The following is a 22464-nucleotide window of genomic DNA, read 5'->3' as shown; positions in this document are numbered from 1 at the left end:
AACTTGGCGAGTAAAACGGCGGGCAATCTTGAGCTGGTCTAAAAGATAATAGATTCAAACTACGCAATTGAACAGTTTGCTTCCGCTGTTATGCCAATATCACTGCTGGTTTATTATGTTTTCTTTTCCTTGTTATCATCATCATCATAATACCAATATCCATCCTACAACGTCGCATACCTGCCCAACATTTATCAAACTCGCTGTTCAAACCCAAATGCAGCGACACATAGTCTCTTTAACCAACCATCCCAGCCCACAAAATCAAAACTAATCAACAAATAAACAACCAACTCTTTTCAAACGTTGTATCAGATTGTTCTTGACTCGGTATCTACCCATTATAACCCGTTTCTCGTCAACATCAGAAGACACCCGTTTCTGAAAATCTCCTTGCTTCTGCCTCGAGCTATATAATATACATACCCACCTACCTAAATAACATATCTAAACTGTCCCAACTTTGACTAACTAACGCAGCCGAAAAAGCCCATAAACAATGCTTGTTCAAATACTCTTCCAACATCCATGGTTAGGTATACAACAACCAAGCAACCAACTAACCAACCACCCATTATTCTTTTTCTTCTCTCATTAAAGCAACTTTTTCCTCACCCTCCTCACATATATCCCTCCCTCTTTCTACCCTCCTCCTTGTTTATATACCTGTCTCCTCTTCCTGCCTCTCCGGATACCCCACCACAAACCTAGCCTGCACAAAAACCACATCCTACTGCGTTTGCACAGGCTGGTGGTGGTTATTCTGGTCAGCAGCCATACCCACCTCCGGGACAGCAGGAGCGGCATCAACTACTACTGGTGACACAATTGGAGGACGAGGACAAGGAGGAGGGTTCATCACCACTCCAGCTGGAGCAGCGGGCGCAGAACCACCACCTGCAGGCGTTACAACCGGCCCAGGAGAAGAAGGCATCACAACCGGAGCAGCAGCAGGCACAACAACACCCTGCTGCCCCCCCCCTCCCTCCATCTTCACCACCGGCTCCGCCCCCTCAATAGGCACCAACCTCGCCTCCACCACTCCCACCTCCTCTGGCTTCTCCCCCCCAGCAACAATCCCGCTCGGCCTGCTCGGATCCGTAAACCTCTCCGGCACCCCCTTCGCCGCAAACTCTCCCCATCCCCTCCCCACATAACTCCCCAGCAGCGAGCTCCACTTGTAATCCCCCCGGCTCACCCTCTGAATCTCCTTGTACGCATAACTATTATAGTAATGCAACCCCGTCTTTGGGTCTCGGTATCGGGCAGGATGGTTGGTAATGACACACAGCGGCGGGTGCGCCGGCTTGGCCAGCCGGTTCATCTTCCGACCAAACAAGATCTGGTTCTGGATCTGCTTGTCCTTGATGGCGGCGTCGTCAAAGTTTTGGAGGATGATGCAGCTTCTGGTGACTTTGCCCTGTGGTTGCTGGTCTTGAGCTGGTGGTTCTGGTTTGGTGGCGGCGGACTGGGGGAGAGCTGATTGGGGCGTGTCGGGCTGTTTGGCTGTTGTTGGGGTTGCCGAGACTGGGGCTGCTGATATTGGTGTCGCCGAGACAGGTGTTGCTGATACCGGCGTCTGAGCTGGCGCCGACTTCTGCTGAGCAGGAGTTGACGGAATAGGAGGAGCGGGAATGTTTAGTTTTGGTACAGTTGGTGGTACAGGGGCGGACATAGTTGGGGTAGATAATATGGGCAGCGCTGGTGCGGGAACAGCCGGAGCAGAAAGCGGCATGGAGAGTGGTGATGGGGTATGTGATGTATTGGGCAGAGCGAGGACATTGGATTTCCCGCCTGACGGAGGAAACCCCAACATTGGCATCTGGGCTCCAAGCATTGGGCCAGGTGGTGGTGCGAGAATAGGGGCAGCAAGAACCCCTGATGTGGGCGGTCTCGCCTCTGGTGGTGGTGGTATCGGCGGTGGTGCCATTGAGGGGGCTGTTGGAGGTGTCATTGATAGTACCGGTGCTGCCGGCCCCTTGGGTGGTGATACTGAGGTTGTTGGTGGAAGTGGAGGCGCAGAGACTGGACCTGACGGTGGTGCCGAGGCAGCCGTGGGTATTTGAGCGGGTGGTGGTGGTGGTGAAGGAACTGGCGGTTGGAATGTCCCCAAAGCAGGAACCGGTGCTGGTGCTGCGACGGTTGGCGGTGGTGCGGGCATTGCTACTGCTGGAGGTGTGGGCGTTGAAGCTGGAGCAGAGACAGTCGGTGCTGGGCTTGCCAGTGGGGTTGGGAGAGGTGCTGCTGGTGCCGAAACTGGGGCAGTAGATGGTGGTTGCGTTGCTGGAACAGACACTGGTGGTTCCGTGGTTGGAGCGAAGACTGGCCCCTGTGTTGCCGATGTTGATGTCGCTACCGGCACAGCAGGTGAATTCACCGGAGCAGCTGTCGTCCCAGCGTTTGGCGTCTCTGTTGGAACAGTGCCAGCCAACATCTTCGCATCAACCTTTTCAGCCTTGACCTCCCCCTCCTTCCCACCCACCTTCATCTTCTCCCCCTCCACCGGCGTCGTCGTCGGCGTCCCCGGCTCCTCACCAACCCCCATCTCCTTCGCAGCCAATACCGCCGCCGCACTCTGCCTCTTCTTCCTCGGCGCCCTCTCCTCCATCGACACCAAGTTCCCCACATGCTTCCCCTGCCCCTCACTCAATTCCTGAATCCCACTCCAAAAAGTCACCACCGGTCCATCCAGCTTTCGACTATTCAACGCCGCAATCTTCTTCAGCCTCTCCTCCTCCCTCTGCTTCTCCGCCTCCTCCCACCGATTCAAACTCCTCGCATTTCTCTTCTCCACCTTGGCCGCCTCAGCCAGCCTCTCCGCCTGCGTCATAGGCGGCTTCTTCATTGCCTCCAGCAACTTGGCCTTCTTCTCCATCCTTTCAATCTGCTTCCTCCTCCTAATCTCATCCGTCACCATCTTCTCATGCAGCTGCTGCTTGCTCATCCTCGTCGTCGACCGCTCCGACGCTCTGGTAGGCATATCCGCCAGCGTAGGCAACCAACTAGCCCTCTCACTCTTCTTCTTCGGCCTCGGCGGCTTCGGCGCCGGGCTGGCGACCGTGCTCCCCGCGTTTGAGCTCCCCGGCGGCTCTATCCTAACCTTTTTGCGGAACTTGGCCGGGATAGCCTCTTGAGTTTTCCTCTTCCGCTGAGCCGCTCTCTTTTCTCTGGCTTGTCTCTCCAGCTCTTTCTCACCTTCGTCCTCGTCGGCGTTGGCGGCATCGTTGTCTTCTTCGTCCGAGGAGCTATCCATTTGGACGTCGGACGCGTCGTCTTTGGCTTCGGGGGTGAAGCCGGCGTCGTCTTCATCTTCGGCGAACAAGAGTTCGAGGTCGTCGGCGTCGGCATCGGTCGAGGTTGTGGTTGTGATGAGGAGGGGGGTTTCGTTTGCGAGGAGGGCTTTCATGCGGTTGCCGGCTGTGGAGCGCTTGGTGCGGGAGGTGGCGAGCCATTCTGTTTGCTGTTGTTGGGAGGATGGTTTCTTGACGGAGGTGGCGTCGATGTCGGAGTCGGAGTCGGAGTCTGATGAGGATAAAGAATCGAGGACTGGGGTGGAGGGTTTGGTGGAGGTGGTCTCGTCGGGGAGGGGGGTTGGGGGGGTCATTTTTGGGCGATGAAGCCTTCAAGAGGCTGGGTTTTTAATAATAATGATGATTTGGAGCAATCCGAGCCATGGAGAATGATATCAGATTTGTGGTATATCCGACAAGAGGTAGTGGTGTGAGGAACTGGGTTGATGGCATTTACGTTGAACTTGAAAGGCTTCGTTCGTCACTGTGCACCGCGATCAAAATACAGTGGAACCGCGACTCTGAAGATGTGGCAAGGATTTGACACTGGCCAAAAATTGCCGGCCGGCAATGGCGGGAGGTCCCTTACGTAGCTTAACCTTTCAGGCGGGTTTAGCGCTTGATTGCGCCATTGACTGTTGCCCCACCTCGGTCTACAAGCCGCAACGGCGCTCTCGGGGGGTGTCATTGAAAGAGACGAGGCGAGCGAGGTCGGATTTTTATTTTCTTTTGACTTGGGTAGAGCTTCAGTTTCTCATTGTTTTCTTCCCTTCAAGTCTCCCACAGTATAGTTGCCTCATTGGCAACCACAAACCACCGAGAAGATGTTCCGCCCACGCCCCTCCACCATCCGCACCTTTGCGACCACCACCCGCCGCCTCGCCAACCCCCCCCTCCCCCCAGCACCCCCCTCCGACTACCTAATCAACCTCTCCAAATCCCAAGGCGTCGCCCAAGGGCTCGCCGGCGCAATCGGCTACACCCCCCTCATCCGCCTGAACCACCTCTCCTCCCAAACCGGCTGCGAGATCCTCGGCAAAGCCGAGTTCATGAACCCGGGAGGCTCAATCAAAGACCGCGCAGCCCTCTACGTGGTCAAAGACGCCGAAGAAAGGGGTCTCCTCCGCCCCGGCGGCACCGTGGTCGAAGGAACCGCAGGCAACACCGGCATCGGTCTCGCCCACGTCTGTCGGTCAAGAGGTTACAAGCTGGTCATCTACATGCCCGACACCCAGTCCCAGGGCAAGATCGATTTGTTGCGGTTGTTAGGAGCTGAGGTCTACCCCGTGCCTGCGGTCGCGTTTGAGAACCCACAAAACTATAACCACCAGGCAAAGAGGCATGCCGAGAGGTTGGACAACGCCGTTTGGACAAACCAGTTCGACAACACCGCCAACAGGAGGGCGCATATCGAGACGACGGGACCGGAAATTTGGTATCAGACTGGGGGCAAGGTCGATGCGTTTACTTGTGCGACTGGTACCGGCGGGACGTTGGCGGGGATTACGAGATATCTCAAAGACAAGTCCAACGGGAAAGTCAAGAGCTTTTTGGCTGACCCCCCTGGGAGTGTCCTCCACTCTTACCTGCAGTCGGGCGGAAAACTGATTGAGAGGTCTGGGTCGAGCATCACGGAGGGTATTGGACAGGGCAGAGTAACCGACAATCTCGCTCCTGATGTGGAGTTGCTGGATGGCAGTTTGCACATCGGTGATGAGAAGAGCATCGAGATGGTGTATAGGTGTTTGGATGAGGAGGGCTTGTATCTCGGTGCCAGCTCCGCGTTGAACGTGGTAGCAGCTAAGGAGGTTGCGGAGAAGCTTGGCAAGGGGCACACCGTAGTCACGGTTCTCTGCGATGGCGCATACAGATATGCCGACAGGTTGTTCTCCAAGAAGTGGCTTGAGAACAAGAACTTGCTGAGCGCGATCCCGGAGAATCTCAGGAAGTACATCGTCCTCCCATAATAACCATCTCGATACCAAAAAGAAAAGAAATATTGTTACAAGTAAATACTCTTACATATGTACTGGTACATTGTTTGGGAAATATGTCATCATATTTACTGCTCCTCTCTTTTTGAAAGGGGCCTCTCATGGGTTCACTTCCGCTTCCACCTTCTTCTTCTTCTCCGCCTTGATACGCCCCAGCATCTCCTCCGTGTTAAACAACCAGTTATACATGACCTCTCCCGACGCCGGCATCCGCTCGTCCCACTCATACGCTTGTCTAATCTCGTCCTCCAGCGCATCCGCCCTGTTCTGAAGCTTCATCGAAAGACCCGGGTCCACCACCTTGGCAGCCATCTGCAAGCCATGAAGCACAGGCGACACATGGTAAAGGAACTCGTTGCGGTCGAGGAGATATTGTACGTTTTGCGGGTCCTCATACGCAGCATCGGGCTGGAGGTCGAGGATGCCAGTGTTTTCAGGCCAAAAGTGAACCATCTGCTCAGCGTACTGAGTCACCTTCCCGTCCTCATCCTGGCCGTCCTTGGCTTTTACCGCAAGAGTGGCGGCAAGGTTGAGTCTCAAACCGAGGAACATCGGCTCGTGGTAGAAGGGCCTTCGGGTCTTGGACCTGTTGCTAGGCTGGTGCATCTTGCCTTCGAATTCCAGCAAGTCAATCACTTTCTCCGTCTGCTTGAGCGCCTTCTTTGCTGGCTTAGGATTAAAGCCGGACTCGATCGCCCTTGTCTGCGCCCCTACGAGGAGGGAAGACAGCTTCAAGGGTGAGTCGAGCTTGAAGCCCGTCAGCTCAACCTGTTTGGCGCAGTCGATGACAGCGTCGAGGCGGTCGGCTTGGTGGGCTTTCCTGATGATGTGGAGGGCGAGCTCGTCGTGAAGTTTTCTGTTGGCGCGCTTGAAGCCTTTCAGGACGAGGTGGAGGTTGTGGTAGTCTTCGTGTTGCATGTGTTCGACAGCCTGTCTGACTAGTTTGGATGCGCTGGGAATGTCCTTTGTGGGATCTACGTAGCGGAACTTGTGGATTTCGCCGTCGATTTCCATGGTGATGGGGTCATTTCGGAGCTGTTCTTTGTATTTGGTCTTGGTGAGCTTGCGCTGCTGCTCTTGGCTGAGGTAGGAGGGGAGGACGATCTTGTTGTAGAGGGTGTCGAGGCGCTCTTGGAGCTCGGGGTTGGAGCCCTTCTTGAAGACGATGAAGCCGCCGGCTAGAGTAAGGGGGTAGAGTCAGTTTTAACCCCTCTACAAAAAGAAGCTACCATATAGAAGTGCTGTGCTGTACCTCTTTGCGACGTTACTGAGAATAACCTCCTCTGATGGCTAGCATTGTGACACACCGTCGTCTCCAATCTCCTCGCTCCGGCCCTGAGGGCACCGGCGCTCGATGTCGTGAACATGGCGCACTTGCACTTGGGCCTGCTTCTCCCCTCGGTTCCAAAGCGGTATATATCAAATGAGCGTCACAAGAGCTTGAACTTCCTCACCACACCTCGAAAGCCGGTACCGTCGTCCAATCTCACCTGCTGGTTGGCGGGTCAGAAAATTTTGTGGAGCCGCACCTAATCCCCTGTCACCCCACCACAGCAGTCTAGTTTTGACCAATCACAGCCCGCAATTCAGGCTCAGGTTCAACCATCTTGAACGTCTCTTCCCCAGACAGCCAGCCGTGAAGGTTGGTAGAGTTGTCAACTAACCCCCTCTCCGAGATCCCGCGGGAGATCACCACACTCACCCAAGATGAACGTCACCCCTCTGGCTAGACGGCCTCTAAGCTGTCTCAAGACCAGCCTCCTCCGCCAGGCGAGACAACAAAAGATGTTTTCCCGCTCCATGGCGACAGAGGTTCAAGCTGCTGCTGCTGCTGCTACATCAAAAACACCATCACAAGGCCCCGACCAGAACTTTTGTATGTTTCTCTCTCTCTCACACACACACCCCTCCTCTCTACCAACTAGTTGCTAACACCTACAAAACAGACCGACTAGTCGACAAAAAAACCAAGTCCGTCCGCTCCGCCTTCGCCCTCTACCCCCCACCCCTCGCCGCCGCCGGCAAGCCCCTCTCCCCCCCCTCCACCACCAACCCCGTCGCCGCCCTCCACGACCTTCAAATTAAAAAGCTCGACCCCACCGGCGCCCGCACCGCCCTCTTCGCCCGCACCCGCGAGGCCGCCAAAGTAGGCGACATCCTCCTCGTCACCCACCGCCGCGGCGGCGAGCCCTTCGCCGGCGTCTGTCTCTCGATCCGCAGGGCAGGTATTGACACTGCGGTGCTGTTGCGGAATCACATCGGCAAGGTGGGAGTGGAGATGTGGTTCAAGATTTACAACAGGAACGTTGCCGGGATTGAGATTGTGAAGAGGAGGTTGAAGAGGGCGAGGAGGGCGAGGTTGACATACATGAGGAAGCCGAAGCATGATATGGGGAGTGTGGCTGAGTTTGTGTCTGCTTGGAGGAAGAGCAGGAGGGTGTTCCAGACTAAGGGGGCCAAGGGGAAGGCTGCGGGGCAGGGTGGGCAGGGTGGGAAGAAGAAGAAATGAGGGTGAGGATAGGAGGGGTGAAGGGGAGGGGGCAATGGGGGAGGGGGGGAGGGGGGTTGCCTGTGTATATCACTTGTGGAATATTGAAAAAAGATTTGTTGTTGGGTTATGAATCTATCTGGATGCGTGAGAAGGGGGGTGAGTGAGATAGGAGGGGCGGGTGGCTTGGAAAAGCCTGTCAAGCAATGATCTTGAAGATGGGTGACATGAGCAGTCATTTCGCTTTTGAGAGCAAGTTCAGTCTCGCATTCTGTGAGACAATTTCTCAAGGGCATTGTCGATCTGACTGGTGAAGCTCATATCTGTACAAAAATCCCCTTGAATTAGATACAAGCTCGAATTTGTTACTGTCTTGGAGGTATGTGAACATCGTGTTAGCTCTTCTGGACTCCATTCATTAGTTTGTTATCAGACTCAGGCTCTGTCGATGTTAAACCCACATTCCGAATGGATACAACATCTCAAATGATCAGCATCAGTGGTTTAGTGGTAAAATCCATCGTTGCCATCGATGGGCCCCGTGTTCGATTCACGGCTGATGCATATTTTGCAACGTGCATGTCCTCGGACAATCATGTTGTCAAATATTTTAGGTGCCTGGTTCTTTTTCACCCGCATTATGCTGTAGGAGTTAACCAAGTGGTGTGTGGTTATAGAATAGTTGTGCGAGGCTTTCTCACTGGTGCAAGTATGTATGTCAACAGCTTTTTTCCTCTCTTGTTGACAGAAATGTCATTTCGCGATTCCTCCACCAGATGAAATCCTTCCGCACAAGGCGGCGGAACACAGCAGGTGGTTTTCTTTTCCTTTCCCTCCTATGCAACGATCAGCGCGAACCTGAAGTCTCCAAATGCCCACCCACCTTGCCCTTTGATTTCAACTCAAGTTTTTCTAGAAAGTCTCCTCACAGTCAAGAGGCAATAGAAAGCGAAGCTATCCACCGTTTCAACACCGTACCCGGCCAGGATTTCAATCACCGGCCTGTAGCTACTTCCTCGAATAGATTCGCTCCGGCTCCCCAGGAAGAACCATCCTAGCGAGACTCCGTCCGGTTTTTCACAAGGCAGGCAGAGGCAGGAACATGGGTTTACTTTTGGTGGATTGTGGGTTCTTTTAGTTGAAAGAGGAGTTCCGCTACTTTCGCTGGAAGAAGGGGGGAAGGGAGGTTGTACATGTCGTGTGGGTGTTTGCTTATGACGGAGCGGTGGGTCATTGGGGGGGGGGGGGCAACTTGAAACAAAGCTTAGTAGTTGGGTTGGAAGAATGAGAGTTGGAAGAATGAGAGTTGGAAGATAGAGTGCTGGAGATGTTGCTAGTATCTGGGTGGGTTGTTCCAACAGGCGCTGATCAGGGTAGGTAGGTGTACATTCGAAACACCTTACACGGTTGTAATTCGTTACCAAGAACTACCTTAGCGTTCACCCTCTTTCCTCTTCCGTCAACATCATCTCGATACTTTACATCTAACATAATTAAGTTGTGTAGTGATTAACTCGGACAGTGACTCTCTCTCCCTCTTCGTCTCTCCGTCTCATCATTGCCCAACTTTCTTTCCTCTTGATATCCGTATCCGACCTGGGTAATCTCCATCTGGCCTCATTTCCTTCTCTGCCCTGGCGTCTAGCTTTTAAACCCTCCGCTGAATTACATCTAGTCTCCCACACACAAAGTCACATCATCAGACAAAACTACAGTTTCCTTTCACCAACCACATAATCACACCCCTGCAAGAGCTTCAGGACTTATACTCTCCCGACATTGGTATCATAACTTATAGACGACAGCAAGATCAGGGTATGAAAGCCAAGGTAGATGGGGCAGGAGAAAACGGTCGAGATATCTTCCTTGAATGTCATGAGACACCGTCAAGAAGATAATGCGGCAGATGCAGGGCCATGCATGCCTCATCAGATGCTGTGGAGGAAGCAGCTACCCCCGAAGAAAAAGAAAACTCTAGTGCGAATGTTTTCCAGATTGCTTCAACTCCAAGCCGAAAGAGAAGAAGAGTGGGGAGTAAAAAAGAAGAGAGGAAAAAAGATGTGGGCGACCCCGGAATCGAACCGGGGTTTCTTCGGATCGTATGTGATGTTTCTTTGCAAACAACCACAACGAAGCGTCCTGACCACTAGACTAGTCACCCGGTGAGGTATTATTAATTGATGCTGTGTAAGTGTGGAATTACCCATGATATTGTTAACGCCGCCGCCACCTTCTTTCAGCCAACCTACCCTCTCCCCCAACACCACCATTTCTTGTCCATATCAGTTTTTCCAGCCACAACAGCCTGCAATACCCTGCTTCTCTTTTCTCCGTAATAAAATCATGTCGCAAAGAACAAAAAACAGCAACATACCAACAAACGGTAAAAATCTCATTAATAATTACATGTCAACTCACATACCTCCAAAGAGCGTAAGAACTGTATCCCATACCTATCATATCACACCTCCCCGCTCTTTCCCCCCAACCTCTTTCCCTTCCCCCTTTACTCGCAAAACTTATTACACTTCCCCTTAACATCCACATTCCTATTCACACTCAAACAGTCATTATACTGCGCCCTGCACTTATCCTTCGCCCCATTAAAGCTGTCGCTCCACCCCCCCCAGAAAGTCCTCTTCTCCATCTGCTGGAAGTAACTATCCTGCCTCGGCCTAAACTTATTATTCCTGCACCCCTCGGCATAAACATCCAAGCAGTCCTCATACTGCTCCTTGCACGCGTCCTGGCAGGCAGTGCTCGGCGTCGAGCGGCTGTATTTCTTGCACTTTCTCGTGTCAGGGTCCGAGTACCGCTTGAAGGGGTAGCTAGGCCAGTCCGAAACCAAGTCGTTGCAGGTCACGACGGGCAGGTCAATCCCGCCGACGGGCTTGCCGGGCTTGTAGCCGTAGTAGTTGTTGGTGGGCTGCTTGCAGATGTTGGTGGGCGATGGGGTGGGGCAGATGGTGGTGGTCGTCGCAGGCTTGGTGGTGGTGGCAGGCTTGGTGGAGGTGGGAGCGGCGGTAGGGCAAGCGGTGGTGACGGTCACGGTGGTGGCGGGGCTGCCTCCCTTGGGGGGCTTCTTGCCGAAAAAGTCGTGCTTCTTGCCCTTGGGGGTCTTGACGCAGTAGTCGTCGACATCGGCGCACCACTGGCCAAAGTTGAAGCACTCAAGAGACTGGGGGAAGCCGGCGTTCTTGAAGCAGGAGGCAACCTGCAAGAGGCAGTTGGTCCAGGCGGCCTTGCAGGACTTGGCGTCGTTCTCCCAGTCGGGAAGGGGGTTGGAGCACCACTTGCCGCACTTGTACTCGCACTTGGGAGGGATGACGGTGGTGGTCACGCAGACGGAGCTGGTGGTGGAGGTGGTGCTCACGGGCGCGGTGGTGGAGGTGGTAGGGGGGAGAGTAGGAAGGGGAGTGCTGGTGCTGGTGGGCTCCTCGAAAGTGGTGCTGGTGGTGGGCTCCTCCTCGACAAGGGGGGTGCTGGTGGAGGACTCGGTGGTGACGGTGCTGACGACAGGGAGCTCCGAGCTGCTGGAGACAACGGGGGGCTCATAGCCGCAGGGCTCGAGAGACAGGAGCTCGTCGGCGGCGTAGAGGTTAAGGCGACCAGGGCCACCGCACTTCTCGTCAGGGGCACCGTTGCAGGCCATGTTGCACTCGGAGGTGGGGGCAGAGTAGGTGTCATTGCCAATGACAACACCGCAGTAGCATTCACCTGCGTCATGTTAGTTTCACGAGATTTGCTGACAGAAGCCTCGGATAGATGGATACATACCGCCATACTCAGTACCGGCAAAGGGGAAACCGCCGGCATGGCAAGCCTGCAAGCACTTCTCAGTGGTCATGGTGGCGCCATCGACGGAGTCCTGGCGGTAGGAAAGGGCTCTTCCCTGAGGAGAGTCGTCGGTCCAGCATCCAAGAGGATCATAGTCGGCAATGGTGGTCTGGTCGACGGGGACGAAGGTAGGGTCCTGGTAGATGGAGAATTTGCCGTTGGCACCGCAGATCTGGGTGTCATCACCCTTGCAGGGGAAGCTGCACTCAGACTCCTCGGTGAGGTCACCCTTCACGGTTTGACCGCAGTAGCAGACGCCGTAGTAGACGAGACCGGCATACCTGTAGCCATTGCCCTTGCACTCAGCAACGCACTTCTCGACGGTCATGTCATCAGGAGTTGCCGGGCTGCGGTAGGGGAGGATCTGGGTGCCACTGGCCTCGGAGAAGCACCCCGAGTAGACGAAAGGCTGGAAGGGGTCCAGGCATGGTGGGAGGAAGACCTCGGTGGCGGTGACACGACCAACCAAGGTGACTGCCGCGAGGGCAGCCACGGCCTTGAGGCTGGCCATATTTCAACAAAGTCGAAAAGAACGAATGTATCGACAAGTAAAGAGGCCTTGTCGTAGATTAGTTGATTAGGTATCACTGTCGTGTTCGCGGCTGTGAGGAAGACCCTGAAGAGCAAGAGAAAAAAAAAAGAGAAAGCATCGTGAAGTCGGGAAGCTGGTCTTATGTAAATACTTCCCCTTCCCCCTCCCCAATCCCGTCGCCGACATGGCATGGGAAGCATCCGCACACTATTGGATCCATGGAAGGTGGGCCAAGCCATCACCGTGGTAGCGCTTCGACACCAAGGGTCAAGGCAGAAGAGACGTGGAAAGCTTGGCTCTAGAGTGTACCCAATATCCGATTTCCGGGCCTCGTCGATGGTCTGTTTTTGGCAACTTCGGCAAGCCCAAAAGCCCCAAATCAGGTACCCGTAGACGAGCGGCGTGATGGAAGCAACGCACCCGGGGAGAGAGCCTCATCGACCCATTCTAAGCCGCCACAGCACATGTCTCTGAGACATTGTTCTTGTTCCTGGCGGCGGCACATCGACAGCGGAACAGCAGTCCTTCATCTCTACTCCTAGAACCCAAAATAAACAGTGAAGACGAGAGACTAAACCAGAGGGAAGGCTGCTCGGGTTCGGACACACACTCCACCGCGGGATGGACGGTCGGTTACATTGTCAATGTGACTCTCTTGACGTGTTGCTCCTTCAGCTTGGGGACCCAAGTGGGTAGGTTTGCAGTCATTCGCAGAGCTTGCTGTTGTCGCACAGAGCGCCTGTGGAGATGAAGAGGTCGTCCCAAAGAAGAAAAGTCGACGTGCTTAAGAGCCCTGCCATTGGTCGGCGTACCTGCAGCTCCCGTTCTCCACACCCGCTTTGGCCAGACCCCCTCCAACCCTTGCCAGCTTGGACCCTGAACGCATCGACCCCCTTTTTTTTTTTCTCTGCATCTCACAGCCTCGATCGATTTGACGGGAGGGAAGGGGGGCAAGCCCTGATGTCAGCGACGGGCATCTCACAGGAGAATTCAAGCACGCAATGGGTATTTCTGTCTCTTCATTCGTCCTTCTGTTCATTGATTTTCTGGGGAAGAAAACAACAGAGAGACGGACCCAAAATCCCGGGTTCTCCCCGATTAAGGCTGCCTGTCAACTGAGAAGCGAAGAAAACCACCCCCTGAAATTGATCAACCGCTACGGCATATCCTCGACGACCCCACCAGATCACCATTCAAGCTCTGTTCGCTCGCTCCCAGCTTCAATGCCGAGCCTTTTTTGATTTATTTTTTCTTTCTTTCAGGCTCTGTTCAGCCTTTCCTTGGCCATTGAGGTGGCCTCCCCGTCAGCTGACAGACATGATCAAATAAACCCTCACATCGAAAGATGTTTGCCCACGAGACGCGCCCATTTTGAAGTTATTGGAAAAGCTCGCGTACAAGTTCTCAGCTGGAAGCTGCACCTAAAGAGTTGGCGTCGTGTTGGGGACTGGAGAGCTATGCTGCACTACGACCTGGTATGAGCCACTCATGTAGAGGGCGTCCTACCCCCAACTGCTGCAATATCTCCTGTCATGCAGACGACGCACCATGCAGACGCCAATTTCCGCTCTTCCCAAGAGAAAAATATTTGTACAACAGAGCCATCAGAAGAGACAACCTACCCAAACTCCGGGTTGGCAACACACACAACACACACACACACACCCCGTCATCATCACAATCTTTTTTCTCTTTCAGCTTTTAATCTACACAGCAGTGAAGGACTCCGGATTTATATGAGCTTGTCCACCCTGTTCCTCATCCACAAAAACCCACCGTACAACCCACCGAACGTTCGCAGCACTTCCATACCAGCCAGCACTTCACGGAGTATTATTATAGCGTCTTTCTCTCGGCCTTGACCGGACTATTGAGTTCTTAGGGCTGAGGTAGTCGTAACAAGTCACCATCACCATCACCGCTTCTTTTTACGTCCTAACCCATCCATCTGCAGTACACCCCCCTCCACACCCATCACCGATCGTGATCTCACACACGGCTGCCCATATCTTCCGATGTGGCTGCGGGGTAGCACGACACCCCATCCCATCACAAAAAAAGCTACCCTGCCCGTGCATACGAGCTAACCACCACCCCTTCCCCAACCTTTTTTCTCCTTCCAGCAAAACGTCCTTCTGGCCGCAATTGGCAGCTTTTCAGGTGAGCAAGGGTCTGAACGCTAGCTTTTTGGCTTGAGCATCAACTTCCGCCGGGCAACCGATCGCAGCTGCTTCTTCAGTTTCAAAGACCGTTCGTTTTGTGCTGGGCCACGTGTATGTATCGCTTCAAACAGGCGAAGCCGAGAGGAAGATGATGACCGAGATTTGTTCGAGAAGATATGGCTTCTGGCGCGGGGTTATTTCGCCACTGGAGGGTGTCTACCCCGTAAACAGGGAGCGAAACATTATTTCAGAGCTCATCTTGGCTTCCATCCTTCGTTCTTTCACCTTTGGCAGGAGGTAGGTGGGCTCAACTGAAACACATCACAGCCTCAATTACCACGGAAGAACAGCCAAAGAAATACCAAGGACAATAGTCAAAAAAGACGAGAAAATAAAACGTTTCAGCCTAACTTTTCACTGCGCTCTATTTCCCAAGACGTATTTGTTAGGTAAAAGAAAAGATGTCTGTGCAAAAGAGGACGACGACGAGACTGCCATTCTCGGAACTCAATGTGGAGTCTGAAGAGAGAAGGATTAAATAAGTATAAACCAAAAACATCCTGGAATTCAGATACATCCAACACGCCGGAGGGCTGTCAACTTTGCGAAAATTCCCTAACCGCCGTGCATAAATCCATACTTCCACAGACTCATCGCTGCCACACCACCGCATGCCCGCCCCCCAATCAAAAGTGTGGGTAGCATTTCCTCGTGTTAGATATCATGATGCCCTCATCATGCCATGTTCCTCTCACCGAAGGAAGTGGCCCTGCGAAAGCCTGCCTGCTACTTTTCTATCCATGGTGCAGTGGGTGTTGAAAAGGTCAATATTGGACCCCTCAACGGCACGGGATCCCACGCCATGTTCAGTCAATTAAGTTCTAGATTGCATCAAGCCCTATGAGGAAGTGATCGACAACAATCTTCAGCATCCGATGGCGCCAGATCGGGTAGCTCGTTGCGATTCGCGATTGTCAGTCGAGCGGGTGGGTTGTGGTAGCCACGGCTTGATGATGATCTTCCCCGGTATCTGGAATTGTCGATCACTGACCTCAGTCCGAACTTTCTCACACGAGTGCCGACGTGGTTTTATGCCTACCTTCACAACTCATACACAGCAAAACAATACACACATGCCATGCAATTTATATTCATCAACTCAACAGCAAAAATAAAACACAACCTCATCCATCCCTATCATTCTTCCTAACGCAGCAATCACTTTTGTTCATTGCTGCCCCTGCCTCCCTTCGCTATCGAATGACGCGAAATGCTACTTCTACACACATGCAAATCCGGAGCAAGGAAAAAGGATCAAGGACCGAAAAAATAAAAACCTTTTCTTTCCCGTACCCCTTCCAGACCCAGAAATCAAAACTCCAGAAGAAGCTGCATCATGCCCATCCTTCGTGTCGCATGTCATGTGTGTCATGTATGAACCGGAACTCAGCAAGCGCGAGAGATGGAGGGAAACAGAAAAATGCCAGAAACTCCCAATACATGCCCGCTTTTGTTTAAGCATTATCTCTCCGCCACTTGGGAACATACTTGCCCGGAGCGCCGCTAGCTTTCAGGGGCTCAGGAGTAGCACCATCCTTGGCAGGCTCACCACGGCCGGAACCTTCCCTCTCAATGGGGGCACCGCCGCGACCAGAAGACACTCTGCCTTGAGGAGCAGGGCGCTCGGGAATAGGAGCACCACCGCCAGCAGCTCTAGCAGCCTCTCTCTCACGCCAGCTGGAGCCTCCAGTCTTGCCAGCAAGGGCGAGGCGGGGAGGACCACCAGCGGCAGGAGGGCGCTCGTTGGAGTCGGTCCGCTCGACAGGAGGAGCTCTGGCCGGAGGAGGAGCGGCGGCAGCGGGCTCTGGTGGGGCACCACCGGCAGCCTTGGCCGCTTCGCGTTCTCTCCAGCTGGGTCTGTTGCCGGCAAGGGCAATACGGGGGGGGCCGGCGGCCGAGGGGGCCTCCACTGGTGGAATCTCCCGGCGGATAGGAGCAGTGTCGGCAGCCTTCTCGGCCTTGCGACGGGCCATGGCTTCCTCCTCGCGTTGTTGCTGGCGGGCCTGGGCCTCGCGAGCCTTCTCGCGTTCCTTCTCGCGTTCCTCCTTGATTCTGGCCATCTCCTCCTTCTTGGCCTCCTTTCTCCTCTCCTCCTCCTCCTTCTCCCTGGCGGCACGCTCCTCGGCCTCGCGGAGGGCACGCTCCTTCTCCTCACGCTCCCTCTTCTCGCGGATCTTGCGATCGCGGTACTCCTTCTTGCGAGCATTGATCATCTTCTCCAACTCGCGGTCGGCATCACGACGTCTCTTCTCAAACTCGTCGCGGCGGCGCTCGTGGAGGTTAGATCTGAATGACTCGTAGAATGGCATCAGGCGAGACAGGCGGTGTTTGATCTCGACATCAGCCTTGTGCTTCTCCTCGGCCTCCTTGAGAGTTTGGGCCTTAGTCAACTCATAGGCCTTGAGATCACGCTCGCGCTGCTTAGCATAGTCCTCGGGGAGTTTCTTAGCCTCCTCCTTTCTGAAAGCACGCTCCAAGTGGTCAAGACGCTTGCCGGTGATGCGGAGCTTCTCGGCAACCGTGTTCTTCTCACGTTCAAGCTGCTGCAGCTTGATCATGCGGATCTTGTTGCTGTCCAGGGTATCGAGGTCCTCACCAGCCAGATCCTCAAGCTTCATATCCTTGAGCATGCTCTCGACCTCCTTGCGCTTGATCTGCTCCCGTTCGTTGGCGAGACGCTTGGCTTCACGAAGCTTCTGCTCCTCAGCCAAACGGGCAGCCTCGGCTTGCTGGAGAAGCTGCTCCTGAACCATCTTCTTGCGAGCGTTCTCCTTATCCCGGGCGGCCTGAGCCTCAGAGGCCTTGTCCTTGCGCTTCTGAATAATCTCCTTTCTGGCGAGGATCTCGAGGTGCTCCTTCTCAGCACCAGCCTTGGCACGAGCGAAAGCAGCATCGCGAGCCTGGATGCGGGCCTCGTTGAACTTGGGATCAATGTACTGGCATGTGGTGTAAAGAACCTCGGCGACGCGGGTGAGCTGAGAGCGCACAATCTGGGAAGGAGTGCTCTGGAGACGCTGAACGGAGCCAGTCTCGCTTTCAGCAGAGCCGGCAGAGGAGCCAGCGTGGGCAGCCTTGGCGGAGGAGAAAACATCGGCATCAAAACTAAGGACACCGGTGGCATGGTCCATGCGGATGGCGAGATCACCCTTCTTGTTGCCGTTCATGATGAACTTCTCAATCGTGGCGCGGGTAACCTGGAAAGGCTCGGGGAACTGAGCTAGGGACTCGACAAAGTCCAGGTCGACAGTCTCGTACACCTGAGAAAGCTGCTGGAAGAGACGAGTGAGGATGACCTGCTGAAGAGGAATGATGTACTTTTGCATCTCCTCATCGGCCCCAATCTTGGCCAAGATGGGGGAGATCTTCTTGCAAATCGAGAGGGGGTGGAAGTCGACCTCGAGAATGTTGTAGAGGTCGCGGATCTCGGGGCGGCAGCGGCGGATCAAAGACTTGGACAGAGCATCACGGAAGAGGAGCGCACGGGTAGGGGCCTGAGACATGCCGAGGAGGTGAGTGAGACGCGAGTTCTTGTTCTTGCGAGCCTCGTCGAAGTCGACCATGGCACCGCGGGAGCGGGAGGTGCTGATGACGGGAATGGACAGGGCCGAGAGAACGACGAAAGTGGCAGCCTTCTGGAGATCAGCCTCGCTGGTTGGGGGGTTCTCGGACTTCTTGCCACCGGCCGCAACAATGGCAGCAGACTGGCGGAGCAAGTTGTAGTAGCGGGACCAGGCAGCAGCGTGGAACAGGTAGTTCTCGCCGACGAGGAAGATACGGGTGAGCTTCTCGTAGTAGTTGGCCATCATGATGTTCTTGGGGGGGCGCTTGCTCAGGTTGAGGAGGGTGTGGATGTCCTCAACACTGCGGAAGGCCTCCTGCCAGAGCTCAAGCTCGACCGCCACGTTAAGCTGCTGGAAACGAGTCTCGAGGTGGCGCTGCAGGGTATCCGGGTCGCTCAAGTTGATGGCATGCATTTGAGCCGAGTACTTGGCAGCAGTTTGGACATGGTTGCGGAGAAGCTCGCAAAGACGGCGGAACTCGGTCTTGCGGGTGTACTTGAGGCAGAAGTCGAACGCCTGCATGGCAGTGCTCTGGTAGAGCAACTCGAGACGAGCATTGTTGCGGAGAATGTCCAGAACTGTGCGGTACGCCTCCCACAGGAACTTTAACCAGGGGGTGACAATGGCACGGTCGGTACGATCCCGGGACTGCTCGCCGGAGACGGTGGCCAAGAGGATGGACTCGGGGGTTTCGCTGGCTTCGAGATCCTCAACGTTGTCGGAGGTGGTGGTCGCCTCGATGCTGGACTGAACCTCGTCGGCCTTTTGCTGAGCAGCGGTGACCTTTTCGGCAGCCAACTCGATGAACTTCTTGAGAACAAGCTGCAGTATTTTTGTCAATACCGGCAATATAACCCAACTTGACTCCACTCATAACCCACCTCGATCGTGCCAACATTGGTGTTCTGAGCAATATTCTTGTACTGGTAGAGAGCATCCTTGGCGAGCTTGCCCTTCTTCTGTTCGACCGAGAGCTCGACCAACAGGAGCATCACAGGCTCCAACGATGTGATGGGGACATTGCGAGACCGCTTCGATGTGATGTGCTCGTGGAGGAGGGTGAGGGCCGCGGGGGCCTGGTTAACTCCGATGAGTTCGTGGGCCCTCTTGAGAACATTCTCGGGCTTCTGATGGGGTGGGGGAGGCTATGAGAAGGTCAGTCGAGGTGTTCGTGGTCATAATCGGCCCGTCCGACGGCGGCGTAGTGACAGATGACGACAAGGTGTAGTAGAGGCGGCGGCGGGGAGGAGGGGAGGGGGGGCAGTCGATATGGGCATTTGCAGGCGAGATAGTCGAGATAGCTGCCTTCCGGTGGGGGTTATGTAGAACAGGATCGCGACTCACCATGATGGGCAACCTCCTCTGCGCGTTGGCAGGTCTCGAGGAAGTTTAATGGGTTTCTGGAAGAGCAGCGCAAGGCGGCGTGAGGGGTTGCTTGCGACTTGGCCGGCCTGTACCAGAGATTTTTTTTCGCCTCGTGGAGAATGCTGCGTTGGTCGAAGCCCTGACAGGGCAGTTGGCACCGTTTGCTTAAAATTTGTGGGTTCAAATTGTACCGTGGGTCACGTGACGGCAGCCTGGAAATGGATGTGGTTTTCAGCACCAAGAGCGGTGTATTTGATTTCAGTTGCCAGAAACTACTTGGGAAGGCCTAAAGAGTATGCTCTCGCGGGCGAGTTTGTCTTGCTCTTTGACAGGGCAGCCTCTTCACCTCGCTGAGCAGAGCACAAACTTTGGGGCTTCCCTTGTTGTTTTGGACTTTGCACTGCAACCTTGGCCGTGGTGGGGCTCTTCTCCCTTATATGCACATTGCGGGGCCCTAGGCAAAAAGGCGTCGAGAACAATGTCAAAACGCTTCTGCCAAGGCACATTGTCGATGCCTCATGCGGCCGAGAGCCATCGTTGTAGACCTTGCAGTCATAGCGGATGCGCAGAAAGGCATCATCAGAAGGGAGTTGTCGGCATTGGTACAGTATCGGTCTGAGAAAGCGGCCCGAGAATGTCGAATCTCGAAAGACCCAGTTTGCTCTTATCCCGAGACAAGCTCTCGAGAAGAGACAGAGGTCAAGGTTCCCCGTCCATGAAACAGCAAAAACCCTCAGCTGCTGCAAGCATGCGCGAGTAGCTAGCCACTGGATGGGGGCCCGCCATGTACCTGTCGGACACCTCTTAGCTAGGTCGCTAGAGGTCAGTCGATGACGCCTGCAAAAGAGCACGACATGTCAATAGTCGGTCGGTATTCTGGATATTGATTGAATGGGTAATTCCCTCGGAGAATAGAAAACGGGATCTATTGTACCTAGAAGATATCTATTGCATCTAAACAGACAGAGGATTCACTACGTGCTCACCCCCGAGATGCGTTAATTGGTCGTATGATTTGCTATCGGGCTAATCTAACCTCCCCTGGACATCTCATTTACTTTTCGCCCAGCTTTTTGGTAGTAGGCAGTCAGCACGGACCATCACCCGCTCCTGAGCAAGAGAGAGATTCCTGAATCAACCCCCTTCCCGAGTTCTTTGCTCCCGCTCGCCGTGTGTCGCTTCGCCAATCCCATCCGCCCATCCGCCCATTCCAACCAGCTTGTGGTCAATCGAGGCAATCGCATACCAGTCATCCGCGCGCCTCTTTCTCTTCAATCCATTCATTCCTTGACAACCGCCACAACCGAAACACGGCCTTTATCTGCTTTGAACACAGGTGAGTGCCAGCTTCCCGTCTCCAGCAATGGAGAACAAACTGTGCGACCCGTCCCTTCTAGCCTTTTCAATTGGATTGGAAGACGACAGCATCAATCACCATCCATCAAAGCACAATTCGTTTGAAACATTGCGATAGAGTCACTAACACGCGGTAATGGACCAGCAGCCACGAAAATCTCACGACTCATCGGCGTCGTCGCGGATTCCGACCGCCGAGCCGCAGCACCAGGGCGACATCAACGACGCCAGCCCCCGTGAGCCGCCGCAGCAATCAGAGCAACAAGAGCCATCGCGGCCAGTTAATTCTCCTTCATCAATACCCAACGGCCGGCCTCGGTCGCCAGTTTTTTCTGCCAAGCCAGAAAGGAAGCCGCCACCAGCGTCTCTCCCCTTAATTCCTAAGCGCGACTCTGCTGGAGCCCCAAAGTCAGCACCGAGAAAACCTCCCAAGATGCCCCAATACACATCGCGCGATGTCGGCGACCCGTCGCAGATCAAGAAGACCAAGCAGAGCATGGCGGATCTCAAGCTTCGTCGATTGACAGAATTGAACAATCGGCTACGTGAAGATCTCGAAAGAGAGCGCATCCCCGTAAGCCAAGCATCGAAGAGGTAGGGCGCACCACACCCGCATCGCGTCGTATCCCCTTACTGACGCGCATTCCTCTCTAGTATCATCGCCTATTGCAACAGCACCAGAGACTACATGGTGCCCAGCGTCTGGGGTCCTGTGCCAAAGGGCGAGGATCCCTACGCACCACAACAGAGCAACGGCTGCTGTGTAGTGATGTAGGATGAGCTACAGAACATGTCGAGTCGGAAGCGCAGACCCTTTGCTCGTGTCCCTGGCACAGCTCGGAATCGGCTGTGTATTTTCTGAGTGTCTTTGATGTGGTGCACCCCCTCTTTCGCCGGTGTCTTGTTCGATTATTCCGCCTCGACCCCGACGAAAAGGCTTTGTGAGAACAGAAACGTCTTTTGGTATTTTAGGAGCATTCGGATTGGGTGGAATTTGGGCCGACAAAAATGGGACATGCGCGTTGGATGGAACTGGGAGGACAGCGACCGATGATTTTTCTTTTTCCTACAACCAAACCGCCATCGCTCTCACTCACGATCCAGCACGGACGGACAGACCTCAACTTTCACCTTGACCCATGGCAAACCAAGCAAAGAGAGAGGAGAGGAGAGGGAGGGAGGGGGGGCATCCACAGCAAGAAAAAAAAGGTGGGGGAGGATCGAGAACGACGACAGCAACGGCTTTTCCTACAACGATTACGCCCTCAAAACACCAAAACTCATACCCCATTTTTTTTCTCGGAACCTTTTTATTTTATTTTCTTCTACTATGACCCTACCTTTGACGGCGAATCGCAAATTCTTTTTCGGCAGGGAAGGTCTCGGACGGACAGACTGTGCAGCTTTTCGGCCTGTAATACCTAAAACTTCCTTCCTGTTTTTTTTCTTCCTTCTTAGTTTTGTTTTTTTGCTGTTTTGACTATTCCCCCAAAGTTGTAGCTGTAGCTCGGCTCTCTTGTCGTTGCCCGTCTCTGCAAAGCTCCCCCTGTTTTTGTTCTTCTCTTCACCCTCTCTCTCCCTCTCCTCCCCGACCACACAACACCCCCTTATTATTTCTTATTATTATATCTGGTCTGTTTTTTTTCCCTCTCGGGCTCTCTGTATATAAAGTACGCTATGGTTATTGTGTTTTTTTTTTTAGCCCATGGTGTGGGTTCCTGCTAAATGGGTTCACGAATGAGGACTGAAGAAAGGCGAATGAAGATATACCACTATTAAACTTTAAACGTGTGTGTGTGTGTGTGTGTGTGTGTGTGTGT

The 22464-nt window shown here is 54.1% G+C and overlaps 7 protein-coding genes and 2 non-coding genes across 9 annotated transcripts; 3 read left to right on the top strand and 6 right to left on the bottom strand.

The window, feature by feature from the left end:
- Positions 1–730: 730 nt before the first annotated feature.
- QC763_709840 (uncharacterized protein) lies at positions 731–3604 on the bottom strand (the record flags this gene model as incomplete). The annotated part of the gene is made up of 1 exon (XM_062915975.1): positions 731–3604. One exon carries the CDS (start codon positions 3602–3604, stop codon positions 731–733), a length of 2874 nt encoding a protein of 957 aa, XP_062761985.1.
- Positions 3605–4114: 510 nt separating this feature from the next.
- On the top strand, positions 4115–5257 carry CYS17 (Cysteine synthase 1; the record flags this gene model as incomplete). The annotated part of the gene is made up of 1 exon (XM_062915974.1): positions 4115–5257. One exon carries the CDS (start codon positions 4115–4117, stop codon positions 5255–5257), a length of 1143 nt encoding a protein of 380 aa, XP_062761984.1.
- A 115-nt stretch (positions 5258–5372) lies between these two features.
- Positions 5373–7146, bottom strand: QC763_709820 (uncharacterized protein). The gene is made up of 2 exons (XM_062915973.1): positions 6537–7146; positions 5373–6462 (listed from the first exon to the last, which is right to left on the bottom strand). Exons 1-2 carry the CDS (start codon positions 6649–6651, stop codon positions 5384–5386), a joined length of 1194 nt encoding a protein of 397 aa, XP_062761983.1. The 5' UTR covers positions 6652–7146; the 3' UTR covers positions 5373–5383.
- QC763_709818 (uncharacterized protein) lies at positions 6833–7827 on the top strand. The gene is made up of 2 exons (XM_062915972.1): positions 6833–7160; positions 7231–7827. Exons 1-2 carry the CDS (start codon positions 6992–6994, stop codon positions 7791–7793), a joined length of 732 nt encoding a protein of 243 aa, XP_062761982.1. The 5' UTR covers positions 6833–6991; the 3' UTR covers positions 7794–7827.
- A 438-nt stretch (positions 7828–8265) lies between these two features.
- On the bottom strand, positions 8266–8336 carry QC763_0109010. The gene has a single exon. It is a non-coding gene; the product is annotated as a tRNA-Gly (tRNA).
- Positions 8337–9833: 1497 nt separating this feature from the next.
- On the bottom strand, positions 9834–9933 carry QC763_0109000. The gene has a single exon. It is a non-coding gene; the product is annotated as a tRNA-His (tRNA).
- Positions 9934–10258: 325 nt separating this feature from the next.
- On the bottom strand, positions 10259–13014 carry QC763_709790 (uncharacterized protein). The gene is made up of 2 exons (XM_062915970.1): positions 11550–13014; positions 10259–11489 (listed from the first exon to the last, which is right to left on the bottom strand). Exons 1-2 carry the CDS (start codon positions 12118–12120, stop codon positions 10279–10281), a joined length of 1782 nt encoding a protein of 593 aa, XP_062761981.1. The 5' UTR covers positions 12121–13014; the 3' UTR covers positions 10259–10278.
- Positions 13015–15375: 2361 nt separating this feature from the next.
- On the bottom strand, positions 15376–20280 carry TIF32 (eukaryotic translation initiation factor 3 subunit A). Its single transcript, XM_062915971.1, has 4 exons — positions 20223–20280; positions 19268–20125; positions 18805–19068; positions 15376–18745 (listed from the first exon to the last, which is right to left on the bottom strand). The coding sequence occupies exons 2-4, from the start codon at positions 19268–19270 to the stop codon at positions 15818–15820; spliced, it is 3195 nt and encodes a 1064-aa protein (XP_062761980.1). The 5' UTR covers positions 19271–20125; positions 20223–20280; the 3' UTR covers positions 15376–15817.
- A 500-nt stretch (positions 20281–20780) lies between these two features.
- STE18 (Guanine nucleotide-binding protein subunit gamma) lies at positions 20781–22434 on the top strand (the record flags this gene model as incomplete). The annotated part of the gene is made up of 2 exons (XM_062915969.1): positions 20781–21238; positions 21299–22434. 2 exons carry the CDS (start codon positions 20781–20783, stop codon positions 21417–21419), a joined length of 579 nt encoding a protein of 192 aa, XP_062761979.1. The 3' UTR covers positions 21420–22434.
- Between the last annotated feature and the right edge of the window lie 30 nt (positions 22435–22464).

The sequence above is a fragment of the Podospora pseudopauciseta genome (genome assembly GCF_035222475.1).
Source record: "Podospora pseudopauciseta strain CBS 411.78 chromosome 7 map unlocalized CBS411.78m_7, whole genome shotgun sequence".
Classification (NCBI taxonomy): Eukaryota; Fungi; Ascomycota; class Sordariomycetes; order Sordariales; family Podosporaceae; genus Podospora; species Podospora pseudopauciseta.
The sequence above is the reverse complement of the archived record's forward strand: the minus strand, read 5'-3'. Positions and strand labels throughout refer to the sequence as shown.